Source organism: Apodemus sylvaticus, chromosome 7 (assembly GCF_947179515.1).
Source record: "Apodemus sylvaticus chromosome 7, mApoSyl1.1, whole genome shotgun sequence".
NCBI lineage: Eukaryota > Metazoa > Chordata > Mammalia > Rodentia > Muridae > Apodemus > Apodemus sylvaticus.
Genome location: NC_067478.1, coordinates 6,022,372 through 6,049,895, shown reverse-complemented (window position 1 = coordinate 6,049,895; position 27,524 = coordinate 6,022,372). Strand labels below are relative to the sequence as shown.

Here is a 27,524-nt window from a genome sequence, read left to right as displayed (position 1 = left end):
CGTTTCAACGTGTTCCTAAAGGGGGCGGCGGCCACATGCATGCTGTGGCTGGCTGCTTTTCTCTATTTGAAACCAACAACAACAGTCCTTTTTCCCCACAACAAACTAGACCCTGAGGTTCATATTTCTAGGGGTAGGGAAAGGATGCTCAAATAGTAACAATAAGTACCAGTCAAATAAGAGTACATTAGAAAGTGTAAATGCTTACTAAGTGCCTACTGTGCATCAAGGCTATCAGAAGCAGTTTGCTAGCCTGGGCAGTGGTGGCGCACGCCTGTAATCCCAGCACTTGGGAGGCAGAGGCAGGCGGATTTCTGAGTTCGAGGCCAGCCTGGTCTACAGAGTGAGTTCCAGGACAGCCAGGGCTACACAGAGAAACCCTGTCTCGAAAAAAAAAAAAAAAAAAAGAAGCAGTTTGCTTTCAGTTGCCAAAAGCCAGCAGTATACTTTTACACCTTATAGCCCTGATGGACAGGTACAGAGAAGAAGGCATTGCTAGATCAACAGCTGTATACCATGTACCAGGAGGCACAATCTGTTCAAAACGAATAGAATACCCTGTCTGGTACCACAGCTGCAAGCGGAATCACTACTTGTGGCAGTCTGAATAAAGAATGCCCCCCATGGGCTCATACACTGAATGCTAGATCCCTCCTTGGTAGAACTATTTGGGGAAGGGTTAGGAGATACCTCCTAATGGCCTTGGAGGAGGTATGTCACTCGGGTGTGCTCTGGGGCCTCAAAGCCCAACGGCAGACTCAGTCCATCTCTATCTGTCCCTGTCTTGTCTCTGTCTTTCTGCCTCCAACTTGGAGATAAGATGTAAGCGGTCAACTACTGCTCCAGTACCATGCCTGCCTGCCTACTTGTGCCACACTCCCTACCATGACATCACGAGATCACCTCTGAAACTGTAAGTGAGCCTCCTAATTCAATGGTTTCTTAGATAAGTTGCCTTGATCATGGTGTCTTCACAAAAATAGAAAAGAAATAACCAAGACTCTACTTGACTAAGTTTTTGTAGTCAACTGTCAATTCCCACTATCCATCAGTCTTTGGCAATGGCCAGGTAGAGTTAAAGGGAAATATGATGAAAACAACCACCACTGCACCTTTCTAGTCTTTCATAGTGGCACTAATTCCTGCCATTCTTCCCGGGATGAGATACTGTCTGTAGTTCGTTGCTTTCCCTGGTCGAGGCAAGTCTCCTGGGCTCCATTTGGCCCTTCCAACCATAGTAGCTCTTGCTCCACAGTTACAGAAGCAATGCGAGAATTTTGCCAGCTTCTATGTTATCTGTCCCAGTGATACATTCTGGAACTGGAAAATGACCACAAGATGATTCCTAGTAACCCACTGTACCTATTGTGAGTTGGATATCAGCCAAAACACCAGTAATCACCTGTCTTCCTTCCGTTAAGTCTGTACTTCACAATGCTTCTTGGGGTGTCCCAATATTCAGAATCTATATCCAATAATTCTGGAAACTGATTATTTCCTTTCCCCAGTGAACAGTTACCTTTCTAAAAGGCTGTAGGTCCATGTGGGAAAGGATGGAAGAAAGGCTAACAGTAAAACTCTTAGGTATTTTATATATATATATATATATATATATATATATATATATATATATATATATATATGTATATAATGCTGTTGTACATGGAATAGTAATATGTTAAACATAATTGTGATCTGGGTTTGTTTTCATCTGGAAACTAAAAATTACATAAGGAGATGTGATTATGTGTCAGATTGACAACATGTGATGGCTAATCTAGCTTGTCAACTTGTCCACAAACAATCCACTAAAATCCAAACAGCTGGCATGCCTGTGAGCAATATTTCTTGACTGGATCACTGGAGGTCCAAAGGCCCACCCTGAGTCTGGGCCACACCTTCTGGTGGCAGCAGCTTTCAATGGACCTGGTAGAAGGAGCCTTTGCTTTTTGCCTGCTTGCCTTCACTCTCCCTGGCAAGCCCATCTATCCTCCTGCTAAGGGTTTCACTGACAGTGGAAAAGACTTCTCCAGGATCCAACGCAGACCAAAGACCAGCCGAGACACCCAGCCTCGAGGACTGAACAACTGCTGGCCTTTCTGTCAAGGCAGCCGTTGATGGCATGGCTGACCACAGGCAGGCAGTAAGCCTTTACTAAAGAGCCTTCTAATGTATATAGATGCATTCTGTCAGTTCTGTTCCTCTAGAGAATATATATGTAAAACAATGTAACAAATTTAAGATCTGGGCTACAGAATTGAAGACATTTACCTATCTATCAGATCTCTACCAGAGTCAACTAGAAGTCCCCACTGTAACTTTACCAAATGCCAAATCTTCTAAGATGTGGCAGGTTTGTTTTATCAGTGTTTTACTGCTGGACAAAACAACAGCTATTCCAACCCCTACCTCCTCCCAATTGTTCTGTCATCATGGCTACCCAACTGCTACTCAGGGTGATTTTGTAGTACTCAAAACAATTCCTGAGGGAAATATTCATGTTGCAATTTCTGTAATAAATGTGTTTCATGGCTGGCTTCCCACATACCTTTTTCTTCTAACACCCTCTGCACCTCTTGAATCTGTGTAGCCTGGACTAGCCTTGAACTAGCATCATTCCTATTTTAGACTTCTGAGTGCTGTGCATGCTGTGATTATAAGCATACATCATCATGTTCTACTCTCTGGCATTTTTAATGCACTTCTGGAAAAAAATCAGAGATTCTAGGCTGAGAAGGCAGAGGGTTTCTCTGATGAGGAGATGCAATGGCATCAGGCATGGCTCTCTCCAGTGGCTGAGAGCAGAGGCACTCCATGGAGCACAGCATCGGATATCCAAGGAACACCCCCCCCCCATTCTTCCACATACCCAGCATAGCTAGAATGGGCGCTGTGGACACAGGGCAACTTACAATCCTGTGTGACATGGTAAAGAACAGTCTCCTGGCCAAGGTAAAACTCATGACTGGAGCAGATCTTTAGTTTTCATTTCTCATGATAATTCTGGATGGATGGCCAAGGCCATCAGGAGCTGGCTTGTTCTGTGTACACTCTCAGCCTGTGAAAACTGGACTTGACTCTACACTGCTACGAACATGCATCATCTGAGGGAGTCTAAGAAAGGCAGTGCAGTTTGTGTGGGAGACCCTTGGATTTCTTCGGACTTAAGGAAGGTGTCCTGCTACTGCAGGGGCGGGCAATACACTCCTCAAACCCCTCTTTCCTCCCTGGTAAAGGGCTCCAGTGCCTTTTATAAGGTCACACAGGAAGCACACACTGGCACTGGCAGCACCAGAGCAAGGGAAATCTGAGGTTCAGGGAAGACATTCCAACTGGCTTGTGACCAGGGCTCTGTGCTCAGGCACTAAGTGCACAGCAGATGGTCTCCAATGCACAGAGCAGTGGTGGCTTGTCATCAGGACGCCACACTGTTCACCAGCTTCCTGTACACACAGGAAAGGCCATGATTCCTATCAAAGACCAATGGATGGATGAATAAGGCTAGGTGAGAATGTTTTCCAGCCTCTGCAGATGAGCCTACACGTCCAGGAACATTCCAGGTTGGGAATTCAAGCTGGTAGCCCAGACATGTTCTCCAGGAGGAGAGCACAAACCTGCAGATTGTTGTGTTGAGGGCCCTTTATCCACTGAAAGCCTATGTGATTGGGCAGGCTGAACTTCAGTCAGATCAGGGCTTCCTGTCACCCTCAAGGACAATACACAGCAATGAAGGACTTAGGTGTGCGTGCAGTGTATGGCTTCTGCCCCTGAGCTATGACAGAAGGTGGGGCTGCATTTTGAGGAAGAACAGCTCAGAGATTTCCTAAGGGTTCAAGCTGGAGTACAAAACTGCCACACAGAAGGAAAAATGCAAAGTTCTAGCACAAAGGACATTGGTGGAAAAAGCATCAGGGACATCAGGATTCAGAATAGTCACTGTCTCCCCTTTCCAGGTTCCCTGTGGGTCTGGGTGGCTGGGAAGCAGTGAACTACCACACTTAGCTGAGTGTGCTGCAGACAGCCAAAGGTATGCCTCTCTTGCAAAACTGAGGCACTTAGCATAGAGCAGTTACTGTGCTGGCTGGTGTTATATTAACTTGATACACGCTACAGTTATTAGAAAGGATGGGAAGGAGCCTCAGTTGTGGAAATGCTTCCATAAGATCCATTTGTAAGGCATTGTCTCAATTAATGATTGATGCTGGAAGAGGAGGCAGCCTGTGGTGGGTGGTACCGTGCCTGGGCTAGTGGTCCTAGCTTCTGTAAGAAAGCAGACTGGGGAAGCCTTGGGAAGCTGCCAGTAAGCAGCGCCCCTGTGTGGCTTCGGCATCAGCTCCTGCCTCCAGGTTCCTGCCCTGTTTTGAGTTTTTGTCTTGACTTGCTTCAATGATGAAGAGTAATAAAGTAATGTAGGTCAAATATACCCTTTCCTCCCAGGATAACTTGCTTTTTGGATCATGGTGTTTCATCACAGCAATAGAAACTCTAACACACTTCCTTTCCATGTGCCCAGAAAATGTGGGTTTGTGTACTCATGAAGGCTGTGCAGTGCCAGCCTCCTTCAATGGTCTGTAGACCTCTGGGCAGGTAGCTCTGTATTCTCTCAATGTAGCACATGTTGTTCTTAGAGGAACAAGGCAGCAGTCTCAGACCAACTGGTCTGCTCAGCTGACACTTTTTCTGTGAGGCTTCCTGTATCCTCCTGTTTTCGGGCTCGGTACTCTAGCCAGAGCAGACCTTACTTATTCAAGGAGTCTCACTAAACCTCATTAACACTGTTGTCAGGTCCCAGAGGAACCTGGGACAAGTCACTCCCTACCTGTAGCTCCTCCCAGCACTTCCCACAGGCCTCACCCCATCCTAAACCTCTCCTTGCTGGGGGCTTCGCTTACCCTGCCCCAGTACTCAGCCATGTTGATCATTTCTAGGCTTCTGGATGGTTCTCTCCTGGTCCACTCTCTCCAACAACCCTCCTCTCATGGCCCTGTCCCATCTAGACCCTCCTGCTGTGCTCTCCCTCATATCTACAGTAAACCTTCTCAACTGTACTTACCAAGGGGCAATCAGCCTCCTTCTTCATCCACCTTTCACTACAAAGCCTGGAACCAGGACACCTGTGGGTTCTCCTGAGCTACACTCATTTCTATTTCTTTGTGTTTGTTGCTTTAGTTCATCACACTTCTGTAAAATATCTGCGTTCCTACAAAAGCACATTTAAGAGGAAGAGAAGCTTATGTAAGACACACTAGGAACATGAACAGAGGGAACCTCTCCTCTACAGTAAAGGGCTCTTGTAAGGGGAGGTTCTGATACTAAGGTCTGGTTCCCTGACTGGTTTGGGATTTGTCAATAGAGAAGGCTGGGAGCCAATTGCTGGGCAGAGGAAACAGATGGGACTTCTGCCCCAGGAGGAAAAGGCAGACACAAGGAAGGAGAGAGGCCTTTTCTGCCATGCTTTGGAGGAAGGGGGATGCAGCAACCATGCAAGACCATGCAAGACCAGGGGCAGCTGGGGCCTGCAGCCTTCTCTGGGCTGGTGGGCAAAGATGTTTGGCAGGGACTAGGTGAACCAAGCCACTGAGGTTAGGGCAGGAGGAGAAACAGATATAATAAATTGTTAAGGGCACACCTTTCCAGGTGGTAGTTATCTGTGCCCAGCAATTGTGCCTAGCAGGCAAGTTTTAAAGTAAAAAAAAGCTGTCGAGGGCCCTTATCCACAGATTCAAAGGAAGCAGGGTTCAGGCTGGTTGCAAACCCAGAGCTAAGCCAGAGGAACAAAAGGGAGCGGGGAGTAGTAAGGTTCTTAAAACTACACGACATCCTTGTTCTTCCCATGGGGCTACAAAACCCTTCCACTCCTCCAGTCTGCCCTCCAACTCCTCCATTGGGGACCCTGCGCTTGCCCAGTCCAATGGTCGGCTGCTAGCATCTGCCTCTACATCTGTAAGGCTCTGGCAGGGCCTCTCCAGAGACAACCATAACAGGCTCCTACCAAATGCCCCAGGGCTCCCAGGGTCATCAACCAAGGGGTACACATGGTTCCAGCCAAAAGTGTGGCAGAGGAATGCCTTGTTGGCATCTGTGGGAGGAGAGGTCCTTGGTCCTATGAAGGCTCAACAGATGCCCCAGGTGGGAGTGGGTTGGATGGAGGGGCATATTCTTGGAGGCAGGGTGTGGGAGGATGGGGAGGGGGAAACCGGGAAAGGGTATAACATTTGACATGTAAATGAAGAATATATCAATTAAAAAAAAAAAAAAAAACTACGCACAGCAGGCTCTTGTAGTTCCTGCCCAGCAACCATTGGCAGCTGAGACTGCCTCAGAGAAAAACAAAGTCTTGATTTCCTCATCTCTAGCTGCAGAGATGGAAGATGGGTTTGGGTAATCTTGTCCCTTCCAATGGTGGTATTCTAAACCCTATAAGTTTATATATACACAATCCATCCTTAAAAATACACAAGGGATTCATAAGTGTTATTTTTTAATTTACTCTCCTAAGAAATCTCACACTACGCTCACATTTATGTTTCACTAGCTGCATTTGGAAAAACGAAAGAGGGAACAACAGCTTGCCAAAATTAAAATCTCACAACTACCAATTAACAGCTTAGTAAAATATTGTGATATTATTTGTCAATAATGTATATAATAATGTATACAGTAAACACATATGGAAGTGGAGACAAATGCATTCAGTGAAATCTGCTTACTTCTTCTTTGCTTGTTTTTTTAGACAGGGTTTCACTATGTAGCACCTGGAACTCAGAGGTCTCCTGCCCCAACCTCCCAAGTGTTAGGATCAAAGTCATATGACACTACATCTGCATACTGTCATTTAAAGACTTAGAAAAAGTAAGCTGGGATAAGTGGCTCCTAAATGTAATTCCAGTCCTTGGGAGGCAAAGGCCAAGAGGATGAAGCCAAACTCAAGGTCATTCTGAGCTACATAGTAAATTCCAGGATAGCTACAGCTACATATCCAGACCCTATCTCAATACTAGTAACAAAAAGTGTTGAGGAACTACAATTAAGTACTCATTGAAATGGTTCTAAAATGCTAATTTAAAAAGAATTGGTTAGGTACAGTCACTTTGGAAATCAATATGATGGTTTCTTAGAAAATTGGGAATGGATCTAGTTCAAGACCCAGTCATACCACTCCTGGGCATATACCCAAAGGATGCTCCAACATAACACAAGGACACCTACTCAATAGCAGCTTCTATTTGCTATAGCCAGAAACAGAAAACAACCTAAACATCCCTCGACTGAAGAATGAATAGAGATAATGTGGTTCATTTACACAATGGAATATTACTCAATGTTAAAAAAATAAAAACAATGATATCATCAAATTTACAGGCAAATGGATGAAACTAGAAAAAGACAATCATCCTGCGTGAGGTAACCCGGACCCAGTGTGTCCTCATTTACATGGCATACGCTCACTGTAAAGTGAAAGGCAATCAAACTGAGGTCACAGACCTTAAGAGAGTATGGGAGGCTACGTCACGGGTCACAGGGAGAGCTTACAGGAGGGCCTGGGAAGGGGAACTAGAACTGACTTCATATCATGGTGGAGGGGTAGGAGGGGAGGAGGAGGGAGGGAGAGCACTGAGACACACAACTGGAAGTGGGTCTCTCGGGGATGAGCTGCAAACCATGTGCAATGGAAGCCCCCAGAGATCTACCACACTAGCTAAGGGTCCTAGAAGTGAGGGAGACAGAGCTTGAAATGGCCATCTCCTGTAACCAGCCAATACTTCTAGGGGAGGGACTGGGACACCAACCTGGCCACATAACCATCAACCTACAGTGTGCCCTGCCCACAAGATGTGGCACCAAAATTGTGGCAGCAGCTAGCCAATGACTGGTACAGTTGAGACCCATGCCCTGAGAGCAAGCCCACTCCTGACGCTGCCTGATAGGCCAGGACCTAAAGGCTGGATAGCCCAGAGACCTGGGATAGAACCAATCATGACTGAGAAAAGGAAAAAAAGTCAATGAAATGATTCCTAAAATTCTGCTCTCCTCATATTGGTGCCCAACCCAACTGTCATCAGAGAAGCTTCCCAGCAACTGACAGAGAGATGCAAAGACTCGAAGCTAAGCATGGGGCAGAATCAACAGAGACTGAAATGACAACCAGGGTCTGCATGGGACTGCCCTGAATATAGGCCCTCTGCACATAGGTGACAGCTGTTGTGGATAGCCCTGGGCTTGTATTTTGATGCTAATTCCACTCCTCAGAGGGGCAGCAGATGAGGAGTTTCCTTGTGAACCTTCTCCCCACCTTAACTTTTCAAATAAAGGTTTGAGCCAAAGATTGGGCAGGAGGAAGTGGGAGGAGGAGAGAGGTAAGGGGAGGAGCAACAGGAATAAACAGGAGGGGAAGGAGCTACCAGGGAAAAATGGAGACGCATCAGAGGGAGAGAAGCTTGTGGCCTGGAGAAACCGCAAGTTCTATGGGATAATATAGATGGAAATAGAATAATGCAGTGGGAGGTCGCCCAATCTAGGCCTGTAGCTGGTTTTGTTACTGATTGAGTTGAACTTTCTTTTACCGGGGAACTGGGTTGGAAACAAAGTAGCAACAGACAGCTGGGTAGCTTGGTCTTCTTGGTGGACAGTGGAGCAGACGCTGTCTCTGGCACCTGTGCCTGCTTCTTCTGCGGCCCTTCCCTACTGTTGGTGCCTCCTCCAGCCTAAATACAGGGGGAGGTGCCAAGTCTTACTACAACGAAAGATGCCATATCTGGCTGATAGCCGTGGGAAGCCTGCCCTTGCCCTTCTCCGATTTGATAAAGCTTCAAAAATTGAAATTTACTTTTAGAGCTTCCATTTCAACTTTTCCAGGAGTTGAAAAAACAATTCAACAAATTGCCAGGCTGGAAAGTTCCTAGGGATCGTCTACTTCAGTTGCTTTTCCATGGAAAAACTAAAAAGCAGGCTACATTCATTCTATGAACCAACCTGTTGTTAAAAAAAAAGCATTTGTTAAGCCATGTGGAAAATCATACAGACAATTCTGCCAAATATTTTTTTAAATCCCTTCCTAAATGTCTTTCTTTTAGAATAACCTATAACATATTGATGTCTTAGCCAGCAACATGAAGAATTTGGTGGGCACAGGTACAGAACATATTACAGGTAATAAGCTAATAACATTCTCCTACTACATACTTGTGCAATCACAGACCCACAAGCATTAAGGTCTTACTTACTAAGCAGTTAGACAGTCTTTCAAGGCAGAATTCTCTTTCCGGCATTTTAATACCATAAGGATCCCAGAGTCTTTGCAACATTTGGTAAAATCTGAAATTAAAAAAAAAAATTAAGAAAAAAAACATTAAAACATTTCACATGTTATCCCCTTTCCTGGTTCCTAGGGAATTGCAAATCAAAACAACCCTGAGATTCTACCTCATACCAGACAAAATGGCTAAAATCAAAAACTCAGGTGACAGCAGATGTCCATCTGTTTCTTCTCCACAGACGAGAGAGAGCTGCAGACTTCCCTCTGGTGGCAGCATGGCCTCCCCTTTCTGAAGATCCCTGCAATGCGCCTTAAATTCTAGGACCGGGGCTCGCATTCTCTTCAAGTCCTAAAGTCCTCTGTTACATCTCCTTCTGCGACCACACAGGTGGCACTGCACTTTCCGTCTCTGGTGCCACCATCTCCCCACAGCCACTGGACACTGCCTTACACTTGCATTGGGTCAGACCCAATCCCCCCAATCCTCCCCACAGGCCAATGTGCTCTGCCCTGTATCTCAGCAGTTCATCCCTAACTGTCCAGCTACTCTGTGGCAGTTTTAGGCTCTGCTGTCAAGTGACCAGCAATTATCCACTCAGGTGTTAAACACAATACCAGCCTCACCATGAAGCTATCATGGTGCTTTCAGAGTTTGTGTAATATAAATTATCAAGGTTCCAACTTCCCTTGAGCTGTGTGCTGCAGTCTAATCACTAAAGAATATAATTCACTCATAATTAGTTTAAATTAGCTTAAAGCAAGCAGGCCATTTCAGGAGTTTCTATGGAGCTATATACCTATATGACAAAATAGTTTTACATCATAGCAATCAGAAATGACTGAAATAAATGTGTACAAAACTTACTAGGAGGGATTTGGCCAAAACTAGAGTCCCACAGCAGAGACCCCTGAATCTAGCAGAGCAAGATAGCTAGCCTCTGGCAGAACAGCAGCAAGGGCCAGGGATAAGATAAACTTAAGTAGTGTACAGGATGTGACCCCATCACAGCCAGAGTGAGTGGTCTTTAGATCTCAGCCTTCATCCCAACTCCACCTGTTTAGTTAGGCTGAACATTATCCATTATTCCCTTCATCCCAACTACACACATTTCTGTTCACTATAAAGATGAGCTGGGCATGAAGGTTAAGGCAAACCCAGTGAGCTTTTGTTGTGTACTTTGGCAAAGGACTTCCATCTCAAAACGCAAAGCAGACAAGGCTAGCTCATTATCAGCAGACACATCAGGGGCATGAACATGGATATCAAAACACCCTTTACTTCTGATTTCAGAAGACCTACTTTTCTTATATATCTTTTCTTTTGTACTTGGAGAATTGTGTTAAGATATGATCAAAAATAAAACATAGCAGTCCTCAAAGGGAATGTGTCCATAAAGTTAATGCAGAATTGACCACTTGACTACAGGGTTCTTTAAGAGAACTGCCATGTTCAAGAGTGGTAATAAAAAGCAAGCTAGACACCCCTTCCCTGTGACCTCATCACACCTGCGCCCCTTCCCTGTGCCCTACTGTGACCTCATCACACCTGCGCCCCTTCCCTGTGCCCTTCTGTGACCTCACCACACCTGTGCCCCTTCCCTGTGCCCTTCTGTGACCTCATCACACCTGCGCCCCTTCCCTGTGCCCTTCTGTGACCTCATCACACATGCGCCCCTTCCCTGTGCCCTTCTGTGACCTCATCACACCTGCGCCCCTTCCCTGTGCCCTTCTGTGACCTCATCACACACGCGCCCCTTCCCTGTGCCCTTCTGTGACCTCATCACACATGCGCCCCTTCCCTGTGCCCTGCTGTGACCTCATCACACCTGCGCCCCTTCCCTGTGCCCTTCTGTGACCTCATCACACCTGCGCCCCTTCCCTGTGCCCTTCTGTGACCTCATCACACCTGTGCCCCTTCCCTGTGCCCTTCTGTGACCTCATCACACATGCGCCCCTTCCCTGTGCCCTGCTGTGACCTCATCACACCTGCGTCCCTTCCCTGTGCCCTACTGTGACTTCATCACACCTGCGCCCCTTCCCTGTGCCCTTCTGTGACCTCATCACACCTGCGTCCCTTCCCTGTGCCCTTCTGTGACCTCATCACACCTGCGCCCCTTCCCTGTGCCCTTCTGTGACCTCATCATACCTGCGCCCCTTCCCTGGGCCCTTCTGTGACCTCATCACACCTGCATCCCTTCCCTGTGCCCTTCTGTGACCTCATCACACCTGCGCCCCTTCCCTGTGCCCTTCTGTGACCTCATCACACCTGCGCCCCTTCCCTGTGCCCTTCTGTGACCTCATCACACCTGCGCCCCTTCCCTGTGCCCTTCTGTGACCTCATCACACCTGCGTCCCTTCCCTGTGCCCTTCTGTGACCTCATCACACCTGCGCCCCTTCCCTGTGCACTACTGTGACCTCATCACACCTGCACCTCTTCCCTGTGCCCTACTGTGACCTCATCACACCTGTGCCAAACTGGTCTATTCAGATAACGGATGGAAGAAGCATCACTGCCAAATTGAGTTCTGCCTAAAGAAAGCATACTAGTCAGCAAGCATCAAGGCCTTTTTGGAAAGCACAGTGGTCACTATCAAAAGTCTAACTCATTATTTTAACAAAACCAATACTCTACTGCCTTAGTTCAGCACAGAACACAGGGCACTGCAGTGTTTTAATATCCATTTCCCCAAAATAATGGAAGCGCATTAAGCTGGACAGTGGCGGGAGCAGTGTTTCTGTGTTCCCTCACATTAGGGGTGCTGTCCAGGGTCCTCTTCTCCATGCCCAATCTCTTCTGGAGGAACTGTAACTGACCTGAAACCTCAAGTTTTAAACTGCTTCCATCACATTTAGCAACACGGTTTTAATGACAGTCTTTCTTTCTTCCTGCATTAGCATATAATCATGTAAAATTAATGTTGCTAATACTGCCAACCAACTGTAAAATGATACTCTGAAATTCAGTCTTAAAAGTAAAGAGCTTCCACCTATCAGTTTTATGTGAAATGTTAAAGAGCTTGCATGCACAATTCTATCAATCTTTGAATATTAATGAAACCATAAAAACTACACAAATAGAACCAAGAAGAACTAAAAATTAGTAACTATTAAAGTAAAAATATGGAGGCGTTAGAGAAAGGACTGAAGGAGCTGAAGGAGTTTGCAGCCTCATAGAAGGAACAACAATATGAACCAACCAGACCCCCCAGAGTTCCCAGGGACAAAACCAGTAACCAAAGGGGACACATGGAAGGACCCATGGCTCCAGCCGCATGTGTAGCAGAGGATGGCTCTGTGGAACATCAATGGGAGGAGAGGCCCTTGGTCCTGGGAAGGCTCGATGCCCCAGTGTAGAGGAATGCCAGGGCGAGGAGGCAGGACTGGGTGGGTAGGTGGGTGAGCACCCTCATAGAAGCGGAGGGGGGGGGGAGGAGGATGAGATAGGGGGGTTCCAGAGGGGAAACCAGGAAAGGGGATAACATTTGAAATGTGAATAAAATAAAATATCCAAAAAAAGGAACTACAAAAATTAAATTTCATTTAATTAAACTTATGTTAAGGTAATTCAAATTCACATGAACAATGAGAGACTGAAAAGCCTAAGTTGTCCTGAAGGTTATAAGGTATGAATTCAAGACTTTTACTTGCTTTCAGTAAAATACCAAGAAAATGAAAATCTTTTCATCTCGGTACTCAACGCAGAGGCACACAGATCTCTGTAAGTCTAAAGTCAGCCTGTTATATAAAGCAAGTTCTAGGACAGTCAGGGCTACATAGAGTCTATCTCTAAAAACAAAACACTGAAATCCATGTATTTGGACAGCCTTCATTTCTCTCAAATAAACTACCTAGTATCAAACTATACCATATTACTGATGAAACAGTGTAGCAGCCATGAAAAATAAAATAGCATCAGATGTTTCAACTCCTGAATCTATATCCTATTCTGAAAATTTCTCATAAATGTTTTAAGTAAGAATTTTACACATTAAAAAATGGCTTCTCCTGTGTAGCGTGGTCTTCACCAAGGTCTTGAACTGGAGCAGGGACTGTCCCAAAAGTTGCTGCCTGTCTGTGGGATATGTTCTACCAGCTGGGCTGCCCTGTCTGGCCTCAATGCAAGAGGATGCGCCTAGCCTCACAGAGACTTGAAGTGCCAGGGTAGGGGGAGACACGGGAGGGGGGGGCGACCTACTCAGGGGAGAAGGGGAGGGGATATACGGAGGGTATTGTGGGAGGGGCTAACTGAAAGAGGGCAGTGAGCAAGATGTAAAGTGAATAAGTAAATAATAATGATGATGATTGTTATTATTAAAATGGCTTCTCCAAAGTGACTACAATGATCTATTTTTTTCCATTTGATTTACTTTTCCTGTGACCCAATGAGTTTAATTAGAGTCCCTGCCGTTAGCCTGGGTGAAGGGTTATCGATGGCAGATACTTTTATTGTCTATTTGAAGAGGCCACTGAGTAAATTCACACATGCATTAATGAAATCTCTCTTTTCCTTTCATAAGCTTCTCACAGTAACCACACAAAAGGATAAATTCTGCATTTTAGATTTGAAGTGCATCATGAGCATATTATACTAGAAACATAAATGCATTTGTCTTCCCACAATGTCAAACCATTATTTTAAAAAGTAATGACATACTCACAAGCTACATAATTAGTATATTGACTACACTTGCCAAGTGGTCCCAATTCCCCTTGATAGCTAGCTGATGAGAGATTAATTTCTATCTTAATTACTAATATTAACTCTCAGATCACACATCATATAGTAATTATATCTCTCTGGATGTGTGTATGTGGGGGTTTGCAAAAGGGTTAAAGAAGACAGAGTTCGAAGAGGTGGAGGCAGATGCAGATACCAACAACTAAGGGTCACTGCAGGTCATCAGATTATTAACCAAATCAGCTGGAAAGCTAGTTCAGGGCCTCAGGATGGAGTGAGGCTGCGGAGGGGAGGTGTATAGGCCTGGAGACCAGCCCTGGACACATGAACACACAGACAATCACAGGACCCTGTGCGACCTGTCGTCTCCATCCTGTGTTAAGAGTCCTCTCTGTGGAATGCAAGTGAGGTGCTGTGTCTTTCCACGTCCCACATGCTCAGGAAGTTCTTGGTCTGGTGTATTTTTTCAATGTCTGTGTGCCCACATAGTCTTCGGGAGTAAGTTATCAATCTGCACTTCACAGATGGTGCTGGTACCAGCATTCACAATGACATGCAGAATCCTCCTTTCTCTGTGTTTGCGCTTCAAATGGAGCCAAACGCTGCTTTGTGAGATGGAGTCACCGGAGCAAGACAGGGCCTGAAGCCAATGTTCCACACCATGTGAAGAACTTAGCTCAGTGCAGGGGAGCCAGATCTCGACAAAGAGCTAAGAGAACTTAAAAGGAAGGCATAGGAGAGTCCAATGTGGCCAGCAAACAAAACACCTGTGCACCTGCCGTGTTTTTAAAGGACCACAGGTGGAGATGCTCAGATGCAGTGGCCATGACCAGCACTAATGATGAGGGGTGGTGAACTGAGAAAGTCCAGGCAGAAAGCTAGGGCGTCTGTCTTTTCCATTTTCCTTACATATGCCATTTTGGGGCCTAACAGTCTACTCACAAAGCAGGATGGTCACAGGCTGCTTTTAAACAGGTCAGTGTCTGAAACGAGAGAGGGCCTGAGGCTGACCACCTATTATCATCATCATTATCGCCTGCTATTAAAATAGCTATTACATGCATCTTTTGTAAAATGCATTATTTTGTGGATAACCATAAAAGGAGTATTATATAGGCAGTCATTAAAGGAATAGCATGTTCATAGTCATTTCCTAGATTCTTGAAACAAAAGATTTATCTTTTGTCAACATCAGATCTAACTCTTATACCACCTGTCAAAACAAAAATACACCACAAAATACCACACCATGACAAAAAGGACACTGAGAGGCGCTGGTCTTCGCGTTTTTTTTCATGTTTGAAGGGTGTTAACCATCCTCAGCTGGATGGGCTCAGACTGCCTCCTGCCTCTACCCGGCCCAGGACCTGAGAGTACAGAGGGGTGGGTGGAAGCACTAGCTGTCCCCAGGATCTAAGGAATGTCAGTAAAGTGCCACTAGCATTTGCCAGCCTGTTACTGCTCAAAACACAGGACAAAGCAGCTGCGGGAGACCACGCAGGGAGCATGCTCCCTTGCAGGAGGGAATCTGACAGGCTGGGGAACAGGAAATGAAGAACTGTTGATCTGGGGATTGGTACTCTATAAGCATGGAACAACGTGTTACCTTAGAAAAAGAGAGAGAGAAGAAAAGTAACTATAGGCTCGGAGAAAAGGAAATGGACACTGGGCTGGGGGGCTGGCAGGAAAAAGCCAGATATCTCTCCGCATTCTTCCTCTCCACTGGGCTCCTCTGTTTAGCAACAACTGGAGGGAACCCCACAACTCACCAAGAACTCCCCAGTCATCACCTTCCAAGGCTGTTTCTGATGTATAGCTTAATTTCCTTAAATACTAATTGTTCTCAACTACAAATTTAGAAAATTCCTTTCGTGAAGTGTATGTCTACATAGTCACGTCAAGTGAAAAGCAACATTTCAGGGTAAAAAGACACTCTCAAAAGTCACACTGTAGCTTTCCTCTAATCTCACACGGTCACACCAACTGCCAGAATGAAAGAACTCTGACAACAACATGTGCTGCCTTCCTGGTGAAGAGATCTAAATTCTCAATTCTGAAGGGAAAAAAGGGGGGAAGGGGCTAAAAGACATGGTGCCATAAACTTAATTAGACATTAATAAGCGCACTGCCCTGGTTAACAAGGCAAATTGATCCTTTCCGTTCTGGCTGCAGTTTATTTAAAGACTCTCCGATGTTACTACTTAAGATCAGGTCCTATGGAGGTGTTATCTCACCATTTATATTTTCACAACACTTATGATATTGCTATCACACCCTTAAAATAAATGAAAAGCCCATGCCACATTTCAGACCCACAGAATGCTGCTGACTCTATTTTTATTCCAGGAAATAAACATTAAAATGATTCTGTATTGCTCACTTCTTTCAGTGTTGCACAGGTAAATGAAACGAAGTAGGGTTTTCTCATCCTATGTTACAAGTTACTTCAGAAGCAGGTATTTAATCACTTGGCTTTAAAATTCAGCTCTAGATAACATATTACAAAAACCATGACAACAAAAGCATTTTGACAAAATTGTTATGCTTTTAATTTTCTATTAAATTATGACTTATTAACATTCTACACTTTAAAGATTAGTCTGTGTATAGAATGAATTTAGTGGTGCATTTAATGAGACAAGAAGCTAGAAGGATGAACACAAAAAGATTATTCTATACTGTAGTGCATGAGCTGTTTGACAATTCTAGCACAGTCCAACAGAAAGCTTCTCTCTAGATTGATCACGGCTCAGTTAACAGCACTGAATATCTAATACCTCCAACTCAATTAATTCTCACCTGATTAACATCAGACTGATATTCAAACTAAATCATCTCTCCAGTCAAGTAGAAATCAATATTTCTGATTTTACTTTTAAATTACAATACGAAATAAAATGCATGCATCTTCAATATGCCAAGAGTAGCTTTCCTAGTCTACCATGGCATGGGTAACACAGTTGATTAAAGTATTATTCTAATTTGAGCACCACTATGTAGCAGGATCTGATTAATCTGAACACAGAGATGGAGTAAAGTAATTAAATATATCTTATACAGGGCAAATAGAAAATTGACATAAAATAAGCTTGACTTCTTTAAAACAAACCTTGCTGTTTATCAGCTCAAGTAGTTAAGAATATAGTTTTATTAGAGATTGATTACTCTCAGGAAAAAAAGACATGTCAGGCATATTTAACAATGGGCTAAGAAACAGCAACTCTTCTCTAGGTTGTATTCTTTCTATGACTATCCTTCTGGAAGGCAGGCACATACTTAAAGCAAGCCCATTATTTCTAAGTGACCTTTCCAGACAGAAGAAAACACCATAGACCAACCTTGTTGAGTAGAGAAATCACTAAACCCCCATAGAAAATCCTCACGCATCTGTAACTATTACTATAAAGAGAAGGTGGAATTGACTTTGCCCCTTATTTCCTTTAAATTTAACATGAAGACAAACTGCAAAGCCTAATTATTCGCTGTGTTAATTGACCAGAAGTGACAATTGTGTTTGTTAACAAACTCAAAAATTTAGAAGAAAATTAGAAAAACTTAAAATTTTTAGAATAAATATTGTACTTAAATGTAGTTTTCAAGAGTTGAAAATAATACAGTTTCAAGTAATGCGAACCTAAATTGTGCTGTACATACAACACATATATAATGTAACTTCATGTTACAATGTAACAGTGGTATACATTTTATATATACAAATCTTATCTATAATGTAAAAACATCTATTTTTTGTTTCTACACTTCACAGACTTATATTTGTAGATGGGGGAGTTCAAAGAACCACAAAACAATGAACTTTACCTTTTTATTCTACTAAATAGTCTGTCAAACAATATGAATATAAACGACGAAATAACTAGTTAAACTTCTGCGGCGGCACTCACATCGTCAGACTTCAGTCTGACTCTGAGGTACGCGTATCCAGTGTACATCGTCACGCCACGGCCTCACCAGTCAAGAGCCAATGTCAAGGAAAGTGTTGAAGACTTAAAGACACTATAGAGAAATATTTTGCTTTCATTCTGTTTTATTAAGAACTTTATTAGAAGACTAAAAGGGAACCATAAGGTATAATTAATCTCTCCAAATATATAACTGTTTTGCCACAGAACAGAGTTGAAAAGTAGCTATCACAAAGTCTGGTTTGTTAGACTCCACAAAGAATATTTTTTAATTTTAAACCAGAATGTCAACAGGGTCGATTGAAATAAAGAGAAATAAATTAATGCTAAATACCTACTAAGGAAGTTTTGTTTATAGAAATGAATAATTCAGCATTTCACAACTAAATCAAGCAGCAGCTGCTTTGCTGGCATTAACCTAAAAATGTACAAACTCAAACACCACAGACTCATCATATTGTTCAGGGCAAACAGAGGATGTTACTTCCTTCCCAGTCTTCTGGGTTTGGTGTAAAATATTCCAGTTTTACAATAGTAACCAGCCAACCAGTTAAGGAGTCTCACTCAGCCTATCATCTTCCTGGGAAGGCTCCTTCGCATCCTACTGAACTGAATAGATGCATAATCTCTGGCCTGTTATACTTTATACCAGCTGGGAAGAGAGACTAATCTGTATTTCTAACAATCTGTTCCTGATCTACTTGGTCCTGGATTTTATTGTAATTCCAAAACGAGCCCTAGACAAGGAACCTTCAGTATGTGTCTTGTTCATCAAAGAGCAAAGAAGTGGGCCCAAGTGAGCCTAGTGGAGAGGCCCTGCACCATTCCTCCCTTACGTAACACTCCTAGACCTGCAGCTCTTACATGTGCGCCTCACTGGGTATAAAAACGTACAACTGTTCACAGTCACAATGAGTACCCAAAATCAATCCAAAGTCATAACAATCCAAAGTACCAGCAGTCACATGGAAACTGGACCCTGTGCTTGTGTGGTTGTTGTTTTAGGTTCATCTGTTGTCTATGGCAACTAAAGCCTGCTACTCTTTACTGATCATAAAAACACGGTAGACTGGCCTGGCAGTGGTGGGACACACTTTCAATCCCAGTACTTGTGATGCAGAGGCAAGTGGATTTCTGTGAGTTCAAGGCCAGGCTGGTCTACAAAGTGAGTCCAGGATAGCCAGGACTACACAAACATCTTATCTAGCATCTGTCTTATTTTTGAAATGAAAATATTTTCTCTATCTCTCCCACATGGTTTTATGATACAGTCTGACTACATCACCCATGTTGGTCTGAACCTTGTTGTGGGGTCAAACCCAAGATGCCACTCCCTGGTCTAGTGCATCCTTATCCTTCTTATCCTCTTCAAATTCTACATTCTTAACTCACTCTTTTGTCAACTATGTTCTTCATCAACAAGTTTGGAATGTATGTGTAAAACAAATCAGCTCTCCATCATTTGAAGCTTATTCTCAAAGGCAGACAAGAAGCAACCCTGTGGACTGTTAGTGTTGTAAGAGGGACAGTGGGAGACGGGTTATGGGGGCAATATGATGTGTTTTCAGTAGGACTGTCAAGGTAGGACCCTCTGAGGAACTGTCAGAGGAAAACCTTAGAAGGAAGGAAACCAACGAGTTAATTTCATAGCCCATAATACCAAAATGTCTAATTCTGCGTATGACAATCCAGAAAAACAAATATATTTACAAAGAAAATAGGCATCAAGAAAGTACGAGTAGATATGAGTTTTGCTAAGCATAGACCAGGCCACTCTACTGACCATTCCAAAGGCCCTGCTGCTAATGCTAGTGACACCTGGGCCACTCCCTGGGAACCAGTCAGGATCTGAGTGCTAGAACAAAAGTGAAAGATGAAGACACAAGACTTACATTAAAAATACCACACAGCCAGCCCTGTACTTGGAGAAGTGGGGGTGGGGTGGGGTGGTTATACATACATACATACATACATACATACATACAGGTATATACACGTATATGTGTAACAAAGAAAAAGAGGCTATGGGTATGAAAGAAAACAAATGGGGTACATGGGAAATGTTGGAGAGAGAAAAGGGAACTGAGGAATGATGTAATTATAACTTCAAAAATAAAATTATTATTAAAAATAGAAATAAAAGGGTTGTAATAGTTCTCTTCTCACTGTGCCTGGCCCCCTTCTCTTTTCTCTCTCCCTCCTCTACACTGCCTTTCCCCACGGCGACTTCCCTGGCCTTGGTACTTGGGGCTAGTGAACTCGCCCACCCAAAGCAGCTTCCCAATAAACCTGTCTTTAATATATATATATACATATTAATATACATATATTTAAAGGTTTGTAATAAAAACAATCAGTTGAGAAAACATTACTCACTAAGGATCTTTCTGGAGTAGTAGAATGTAGAAACTCAACCTTCTTCTGCTTTATTTTTCTAAACAAAACCTAATCATCAATGCAACTTCTCCAAGGTTAACAGAGGAACTGAGAGCTTGGTCCAGAGCAACAGCAGCAGCTGCGTCTCCAACAAGCCTTAGAGTAAGGATGGCAAGGCCGGCACAGCCTGTCCCAGGAAGTTCTAAGGACGGCCACAGCCTGTCCCGGGAAGCTCTAAGGACGGCACAGCCTGTCCCAGGAAGCTCTAAGGACGGCACAGCCTGTCCCAGGAAGCTCTAAGGACGGCCACAGCCTGTCCCAGGAAGTTCTAAGGACGGCCACAGCCTGTCCCAGGAAGTTCTAAGGATGGCCACAGCCTGTCCCAGGAAGTTCTAAGGACAGCACAGCCTGTCCCAGGAAGTTCTAAGGACGGCCACAGCCTGTCCCAGGAAGTTCTAAGGATGGCCACAGCCTGTCCCAGGAAGTTCTAAGGACGGCCACAGCCTGTCCCAGGAAGTTCTAAGGATGGCCACAGTCTGTCCCAGGAAGTTCTAAGGACGGCACAGCCTGTCCCAGGAAGTTCTAAGGACGGCCACAGCCTGTCCCAGGAAGTTCTAAGGACGGCACAGCCTGTCCCAGGAAGTTCTAAGGACGGCACAGCCTGTCCCAGGAAGTTCTAAGGACGGCACAGCCTGTCCCAGGAAGTTCTAAGGACGGCCACAGCCTGTCCCAGGAAGTTCTAAGGACGGCCACTGCCTGTCCCAGGAAGTTCTAAGGACGGCCACAGCCTGTCCCAGGAAGTTCTAAGGACGGCCACAGCCTGTCCCAGGAAGTTCTAAGGACGGCCACAGCCTGTCCCAGGAAGTTCTAAGGACGGCACGGCCTGTCCCAGGAAGTTCTAAGGACGGCACGGCCTGTCCCAGGAAGTTCTATCCCATGCACATCAATGAACACAAATGTCTCCTCTGGGGCAGGAAGCTGCTTAGTAACAGACCAGGAACCTAGCAAGCGTGCGGTCAAGGCTGACACTTCCCAGCACTGCAAAGCAGAGGTGGGTAGCAGCTGATAGACTTATGACCAGCAGGACAGGGGGCAGATGAAAATTCTGACTCAAAGATGTAAGGCTAAAGTGATTTATTTTGTTTCTAAATGTCGCTACAATGCTCTTAACAAATGTGGGTCCCCTGGAATCCTGTTGTAGCACGTTGACTTTAACTTGTACACATTCATTTCCATTCATTTCTTAGCTTACAAGTAAGAATTTTCCTTGTACTTATGAAATAAAAGCACATTAAGTCCTAATTTCCAGTCCTAATTTCCAGCATTCGATGTCTACATACAGTCCTTCTGTTACACTTTTAACCTGTTTCTGTTTAAAAACCTCCTCCAGGAACCACCCTATCTGTTGACACACCACACATCCATAGACTGTGTAGAAGACAAAGTTATTGGAGCTATAATGAGGGACACTTGAGCAGGAACACTGTGACAGAGCACAGGGCCTCCAAAAACAGAATGTGGCCGTGAGGTAAGCCCACTCGGCAGTTCCTATAGTCATTCTGCACCACTTATAAAGCCACAGTTCACAGTCCTATAAAAGGAAAAGCTTTCAGAGCTGGAGAGATGGCTCAGCGGTTAAGAGCACTGACTGCTCCTCCAGAGGTCCTAAGTTCAGTTCCCAGCAACCACATGGTGGCTCACAACCATCTGTAATGCAATCCATGTCTGAAGACAGTTACAGTCTACAGTGTAAATAAATAAATCTTCAAAGGAAGGAAGGAAGGAAGGAAGGAAGGAAGGAAGGAAAGAAGGAAGGAAAGGAGGGAGGGAGGAAAGGAAGGAAGGAAGGAGGGAGGGAGGAAAGGAAGGAAGGAAGGAAGGAAGGAGGGAGGGAGGGAGGGAGGGAAAGAAGGAGGGAGGGATGGAGGAAAGGAAGGAAGAAAGGAAGGAAGGAAAGAAGGAAGGAGGGAGGGAGGGAGGGAGGAAAGGAAGGAAGGAAGGAAGGAGGGAGGGAGGGAGGGAGGGAGGGAAAGAAGGAGGGAGGGATGGAGGAAAGGAAGGAAGGAAGGAAGGAAGGAAGGAAGGAAGGAAGGAAGGAAGGAAGGAAGGAAGGAATTGATTGATTTTTCGGTTCCACTGTAGGTACTGGTTCCACTGTAGGTAGTGGTTCCGCTGTAGATAGTGGTTCCGCTGTAGGTAGTGGTTCCGCTGTAGGTAGTGGTTCCACTGTAGGTAGTGGTTCCGCTGTAGGTAGTGGTTCCGCTGTAGGTAGTGGTTCCGCTGTAGGTAGTGGTTCCGCTGTAGGTAGTGGTTCCGCTGTAGGTAGTGGTTCCTATAGTCATTCTGCACCACTTATAAAGCCACAGTTCACATTCCTATAAAAGGAAAAGCTTTCAGAGCTGGAGAGATGGCTCAGCGGTTAAGAGCACTGACTGCTCCTCCAGAGGTCCTAAGTTCAGTTCCCAGCAACCACATGGTGGCTCACAACCATCTGTAATGCAATCCATGTCTGAAGACAGTTACAGTCTACAGTGTAAATAAATAAATCTTCAAAGGAAGGAAGGAAGGAAGGAAGGAAGGAAGGAAGGAAGGAAGGAAGGAAGGAAAGAAGGAAGGAGGGAGGGAGGGAGGGAGGAAAGGAAGGAAGGAAGGAAGGAGGGAGGGAGGGAGGGAAAGAAGGAGGGAGGGAGGGATGGAGGAAAGGAAGGAAGGAAGGAAGGAAGGAAGGAAGGAAGGAAGGAGGGAGGGAGGGAGGGAGGGAGGGAGGGAGGGAGGGAGGGAGGGAGGGAGGAAAGGAAGGAAGGAAGGAAGGAGGGAGGGAGGGAGGGAGGGAGGGAGGGAGGGAAAGAAGGAGGGAGGGATGGAGGAAAGGAAGGAAGGAAGGAAGGAAGGAAGGAAGGAAGGAAGGAAGGAAGGAATTGATTGATTTTTCGGTTCCACTGTAGGTAGTGGTTCCGCTGTAGATAGTGGTTCCGCTGTAGGTAGTGGTTCCGCTGTAGGTAGTGGTTCCGTTGTAGGTAGTGGTTCCGCTGTAGGTAGTGGTTCCACTGTAGTTAGTGGTTCCACTGTAGGTAGTGGTTCCTACCTGTAAATTCTTAACCATGGCACAATCTTCACATTTCTTGAAAATTCAGCTTGTCATGTTCTCAGCGTTTAGGGCTCTGGCAGCCACGTGGCACTCCTGAATAACCACTGATAAAGCTTCTGGATTCCTTCCTTGTTCACGACAGGGTACATAGACAGCTTCCATGCCTAACCTAGCATCTAAAATTCCTAAAATCTCAAATAGGTGCCCCGCAGCCCCCTTGCCACAAAGGCACCAGGACCACTGTTCCACGTTCTCCCTCTTATTTGTAAATCCTTATTATAACATTCTCCAACTGTGCCTAATACAACAAGTGAGAGATAATAATGTGTTTGTCCTACACTATTGACAGAAAGGACAAGCCATCCTCAACTGTGGCAAATAGCACTCACTATTTGTAAGCTAATAAAGCAACTGTACAGAAATGCACACGCAGCAAGGAGACCAGCATGCTCTCCTGTGACCACAGCACCAAGATGCCCATGCTGCAATAGCACCACCTCACTGTAGACAGTCTGGAGAGAGATCTGCTCCTCACAGGTGACCCTGACATCTTCCGTTTCGATGAGTTATGGCAGAGGACAGTCCTGTGATATGACTACATAGGTAAATTTAAACTATGACCAAACTCAATACTGTATTAAGAAGAAAATCAACATGGTTTTGGTAAGATTGACTAGGTTCTGAAGTTAAAGAAATTCATTCATGTATTTATTCATTTGGCTGGTCTTTCAGGGCAGGGTTTCTCTGTATAGCCTGGCTGTCCTGGAACTCACTCTGTAGAGGAGGCTTGCTTTGAATTCAGATGTTCCTGCCTCTCCCGACTAGGAAAGGGTACTTTCAAAAAGACATTTTAAAGGAGTTTTGATTGCAAGCCTAGAACCTACCACCCAAAGCCATGTTTCTTTGAAGGCTGCCTATCTCCAACCCTCTCAACCAACCCCTCAAACCTATCATGCCCACGTTTATGACCTGGCTTCTCTTCATAGCTCTTCATTTTAAACCCACGAGAGGACAATGTTTCTTGTGAAATTTGTCATCGGCGTTGTCACGTCTCATAAACCAGGCTGTCTACTAGCAGCTATGTTCAAGGAAAGCCTCTCTTCAGTACCAAGCACCTTGTGCCCAAATGTGTCCTCATTTCAATCTCACAGTGCTGAGATTGTAAGCAGAAGATGACCTACATGACACTATGAGATGCAGGAGAGCCTGCTGTGGCCTCTTCCCTCAGAACGAGAGCCTGCTGTGGCCTCTTCCCTCAGAACGAGAGCCTGCTGTGGCCTCTTCCCTCAGAACGAGAGCTTGCTGCGGCCTCTTCACTCAGAGCTCCGTATCTGCATCAGAGCCCTGAGGACACCACTACACGAACAACTGGCATTAATAGAAGACCATGGTGAACACTGACTTGAAACTCAAAATAATCCTGGGGAGGGTAAAGTGTGAGTTCTCAAGGATAAGTGCAAATAGCTACAATTTTAGAAGTGGGCCATCACTGATAAGCCCAACACGATTCAGTGACTGATGAAACCCACAGCAGCAGGAGCGGCCTCAGCATCTGTGCGGCACCTGGGGAGGGACAGTCCATCACCACCTGCTTCTGAAGATACACCCTAGGTGGACTTGACAGTGAGAACAGAGTCCACGGTGGATGAAGCAGGCCTTGCAGTCCTCCCAGGGCATGCGTGGCAAGACAGACACGACTTAGCCAGGAGAGGAGTCCTACTGATCTGTGACTTTAATGTAGGAATTCGGGTTCGAGCCTACCCAGGTGGTAAGGGCCAGTGAGCTACATGGCCAGAAAGATCTAACTGGCAACAGAGTGAGACTAGAGGAGAAGCCCTTTCAGATGGAGAAAGGTGCTCTGTGTGCTAACAGAGCAGGTCAGGGAAAAAATGACCAAGATAGTTCTGAGTAAAAACCGCAAAATACTAAATGCATAGACTTTTCCTCAGTGTTTGATAAAAAAAACAAAAAGAGCTTCTAAACAGCAAAAACTGGCTGGCTGCCACGTACTAAGTGGAGAGCCATGGGTCACAAACCTCAAAGAGCAGTATCCAAGGCAGATTCTGGGCTGAGTGGACAGAACAGGCCTCAGCCCAGTTCCACTCCCTAGGATATGTGCCTTTAACAAATGTGTTAATATCCTCCTCATTCTCAACAAAACACTGCAGACAGGTACACAGGAAATCAACAGAAGGTTACAAACACAAGAAGAGCTCTCAGTACACGAGCTTCTACGCACCTCCAGAAGACTTTGGCAGGCTCAGCAAAACCACCGGGAGGATGCCATTTTTCAGGGATCCACACTTCCTAGAGAGGATAAGCCAAATATAACCTCATTGGGAAAGAAAAATCATTCCTAAAGGCTATTAACCAAATCCCTGTGCTATCTCCTGCCCCTCAGTGCACCAGAGCCTTCACAACAGCCCACAGGGAGGATGGACATCAGACGAAGGCAGCAAACGTTAAAGAGCATTCGCTCGCGATGCTTCAGAAGCAGCAGGGCCACACTGCAGAGATGCCTTAGGAGAAGAAGGCCATCTTGGCTATCACACTATATAACAACTTATCAAACGCATAAATTCAGGAAAACTATTCTTCAAGTAACAGTTGACAAAAGTGAGATGAAAAAGGTAAGAAAAGAGACTGAAAGTCAAAATCAGCAGTGAAAGTACCAGAGGGCAACGTAGCCAAGGGTAAAATTCTAGTGAGACATTTTTATAAAAAAGAGTCAAAACAATTCCTGTAAGCAAGAAAGAGAACAACACAGGGCATGGCAGCAGCTGCGAGGGTGAATGGCCTCTGGGCAGCTCCCCAGGGTCCCAGCCCGGGTGCCCACCAGGCAAATGCCTCCCAGACAGGAGAGAGGGTGTGTGGGCTCTCCTTACTGGCGGCTAACCAAGGAACACAGCAAAGTGGATGTTGCCACTTCCGTGATTAGGTAATAGGAGGCTGTGGCTGTCTCTGGGCATGTTCTCTCCTCGGCCAGCAGCTTTTGGTGGCATGTACTGCTACACGGAATAAAAGTGACCAGAACTAAGGAACAGACGCTGCCAGCAGCCACAGGGTATGCAGACCCTTCCCGTCCAGGCTCAGAGCTCCCGGAGCACCGGGCGGGAGGACCCAAGGCAACATGCTCTTCTCCCAAGGTCAGAGATAGCAAGCACTCTACAACTGGTTTTTAGGATAAAACTGTTTCATTTCCAATTTTATGCCATAGAACTATGACAAGAGTTCAGGTGGAAATCTTAGGAGTGTGGTGGCCAGCTCAAAGATGTTTTAAGCCAGTGGCAATGCAAAGCAAGCAAGGTGGATCAGAAGTACCAGGCTGGCAGTGGGTGAGCAGTGTATTTATGATTCCAAAAGATAATGTCAGCGTCAGCCAGTCCATCGGTACTGTTCAAATTAGAAAATACAATTAAAACAGACACACTCACACAAGCTTACCAATGGGTTTCATAATATTTTCATGATTGAGGTCAGTACCGTTCCTTAACTAAACACAAAAACATTAAAATATGCTTTAACGATGCTTAGAGCACTCCAAATTTTGTATTTTAAAAGCTTAAGTGTACAGTTAACTATGCTATAGATTATATCTGTTTAAACTGAAAAAAGGAAAAAGTAAAGCCACCTCAAAGAATATAGAAATTGGAAGTGGCTTAAATATTTCAGTTAAATAAAAGGCACTCACTCATCGACAATTTAAAAGAAAATAAGAGAGGTTAAAAACAGCCTGGTCTGAAACAGATTCCTAACCCAATGTCCTCTGAGCCCTCTGCTCAAGCAGTTTGTATGATATGTGACCATAGCTTGCTATAGCTTAAAACCTGTAATAACAGTCATGACTTCTAAAAACAGTCTTAACAGATCCATATAAAGATGTGATGTAAGCACACACATTGAAAACTTGGAAACTGAAAACTGGAATAAACAAACAAACAAACAAACAAATAAAAGCTTTTGTTGGGGATTGACTGGGGCTTGCGCACACCCAGCTGTGTTCACCCACCAAGCTCCAGTTCCCCGTCAGCCAACAGAACTGAAAATCCCTTCAAAAGCTGGAACAAGCACTCTAGTAATCAGGAAAAAAAATGGCCTTATAGATTTATCATGTAAGAATATTCGTTGCAATTCTTTTAGCTCAAAGCTACTTTTCCCAGCAGACAGCTAAAGTTTCATTTTTCCTGTTAGTCATGATTAAAATG

General features: G+C 44.9%; 1 protein-coding gene across 3 annotated transcripts in view; it reads right to left on the bottom strand.

Annotated features, from left to right (window-relative positions):
- The window catches only part of Cmc1 (C-X9-C motif containing 1), a 61,774-nt gene that overhangs the window by 1,299 nt on the left and 32,951 nt on the right, over positions 1 to 27,524 (bottom strand). For all 3 annotated transcript variants that reach the window (XM_052187033.1, XM_052187035.1, XM_052187034.1), the window contains one exon: positions 9,225 to 9,315. In XM_052187033.1, the coding sequence (XP_052042993.1) occupies positions 9,225 to 9,315 (91 nt within the window). The remainder of the gene's footprint in view (positions 1 to 9,224; positions 9,316 to 27,524) is intronic.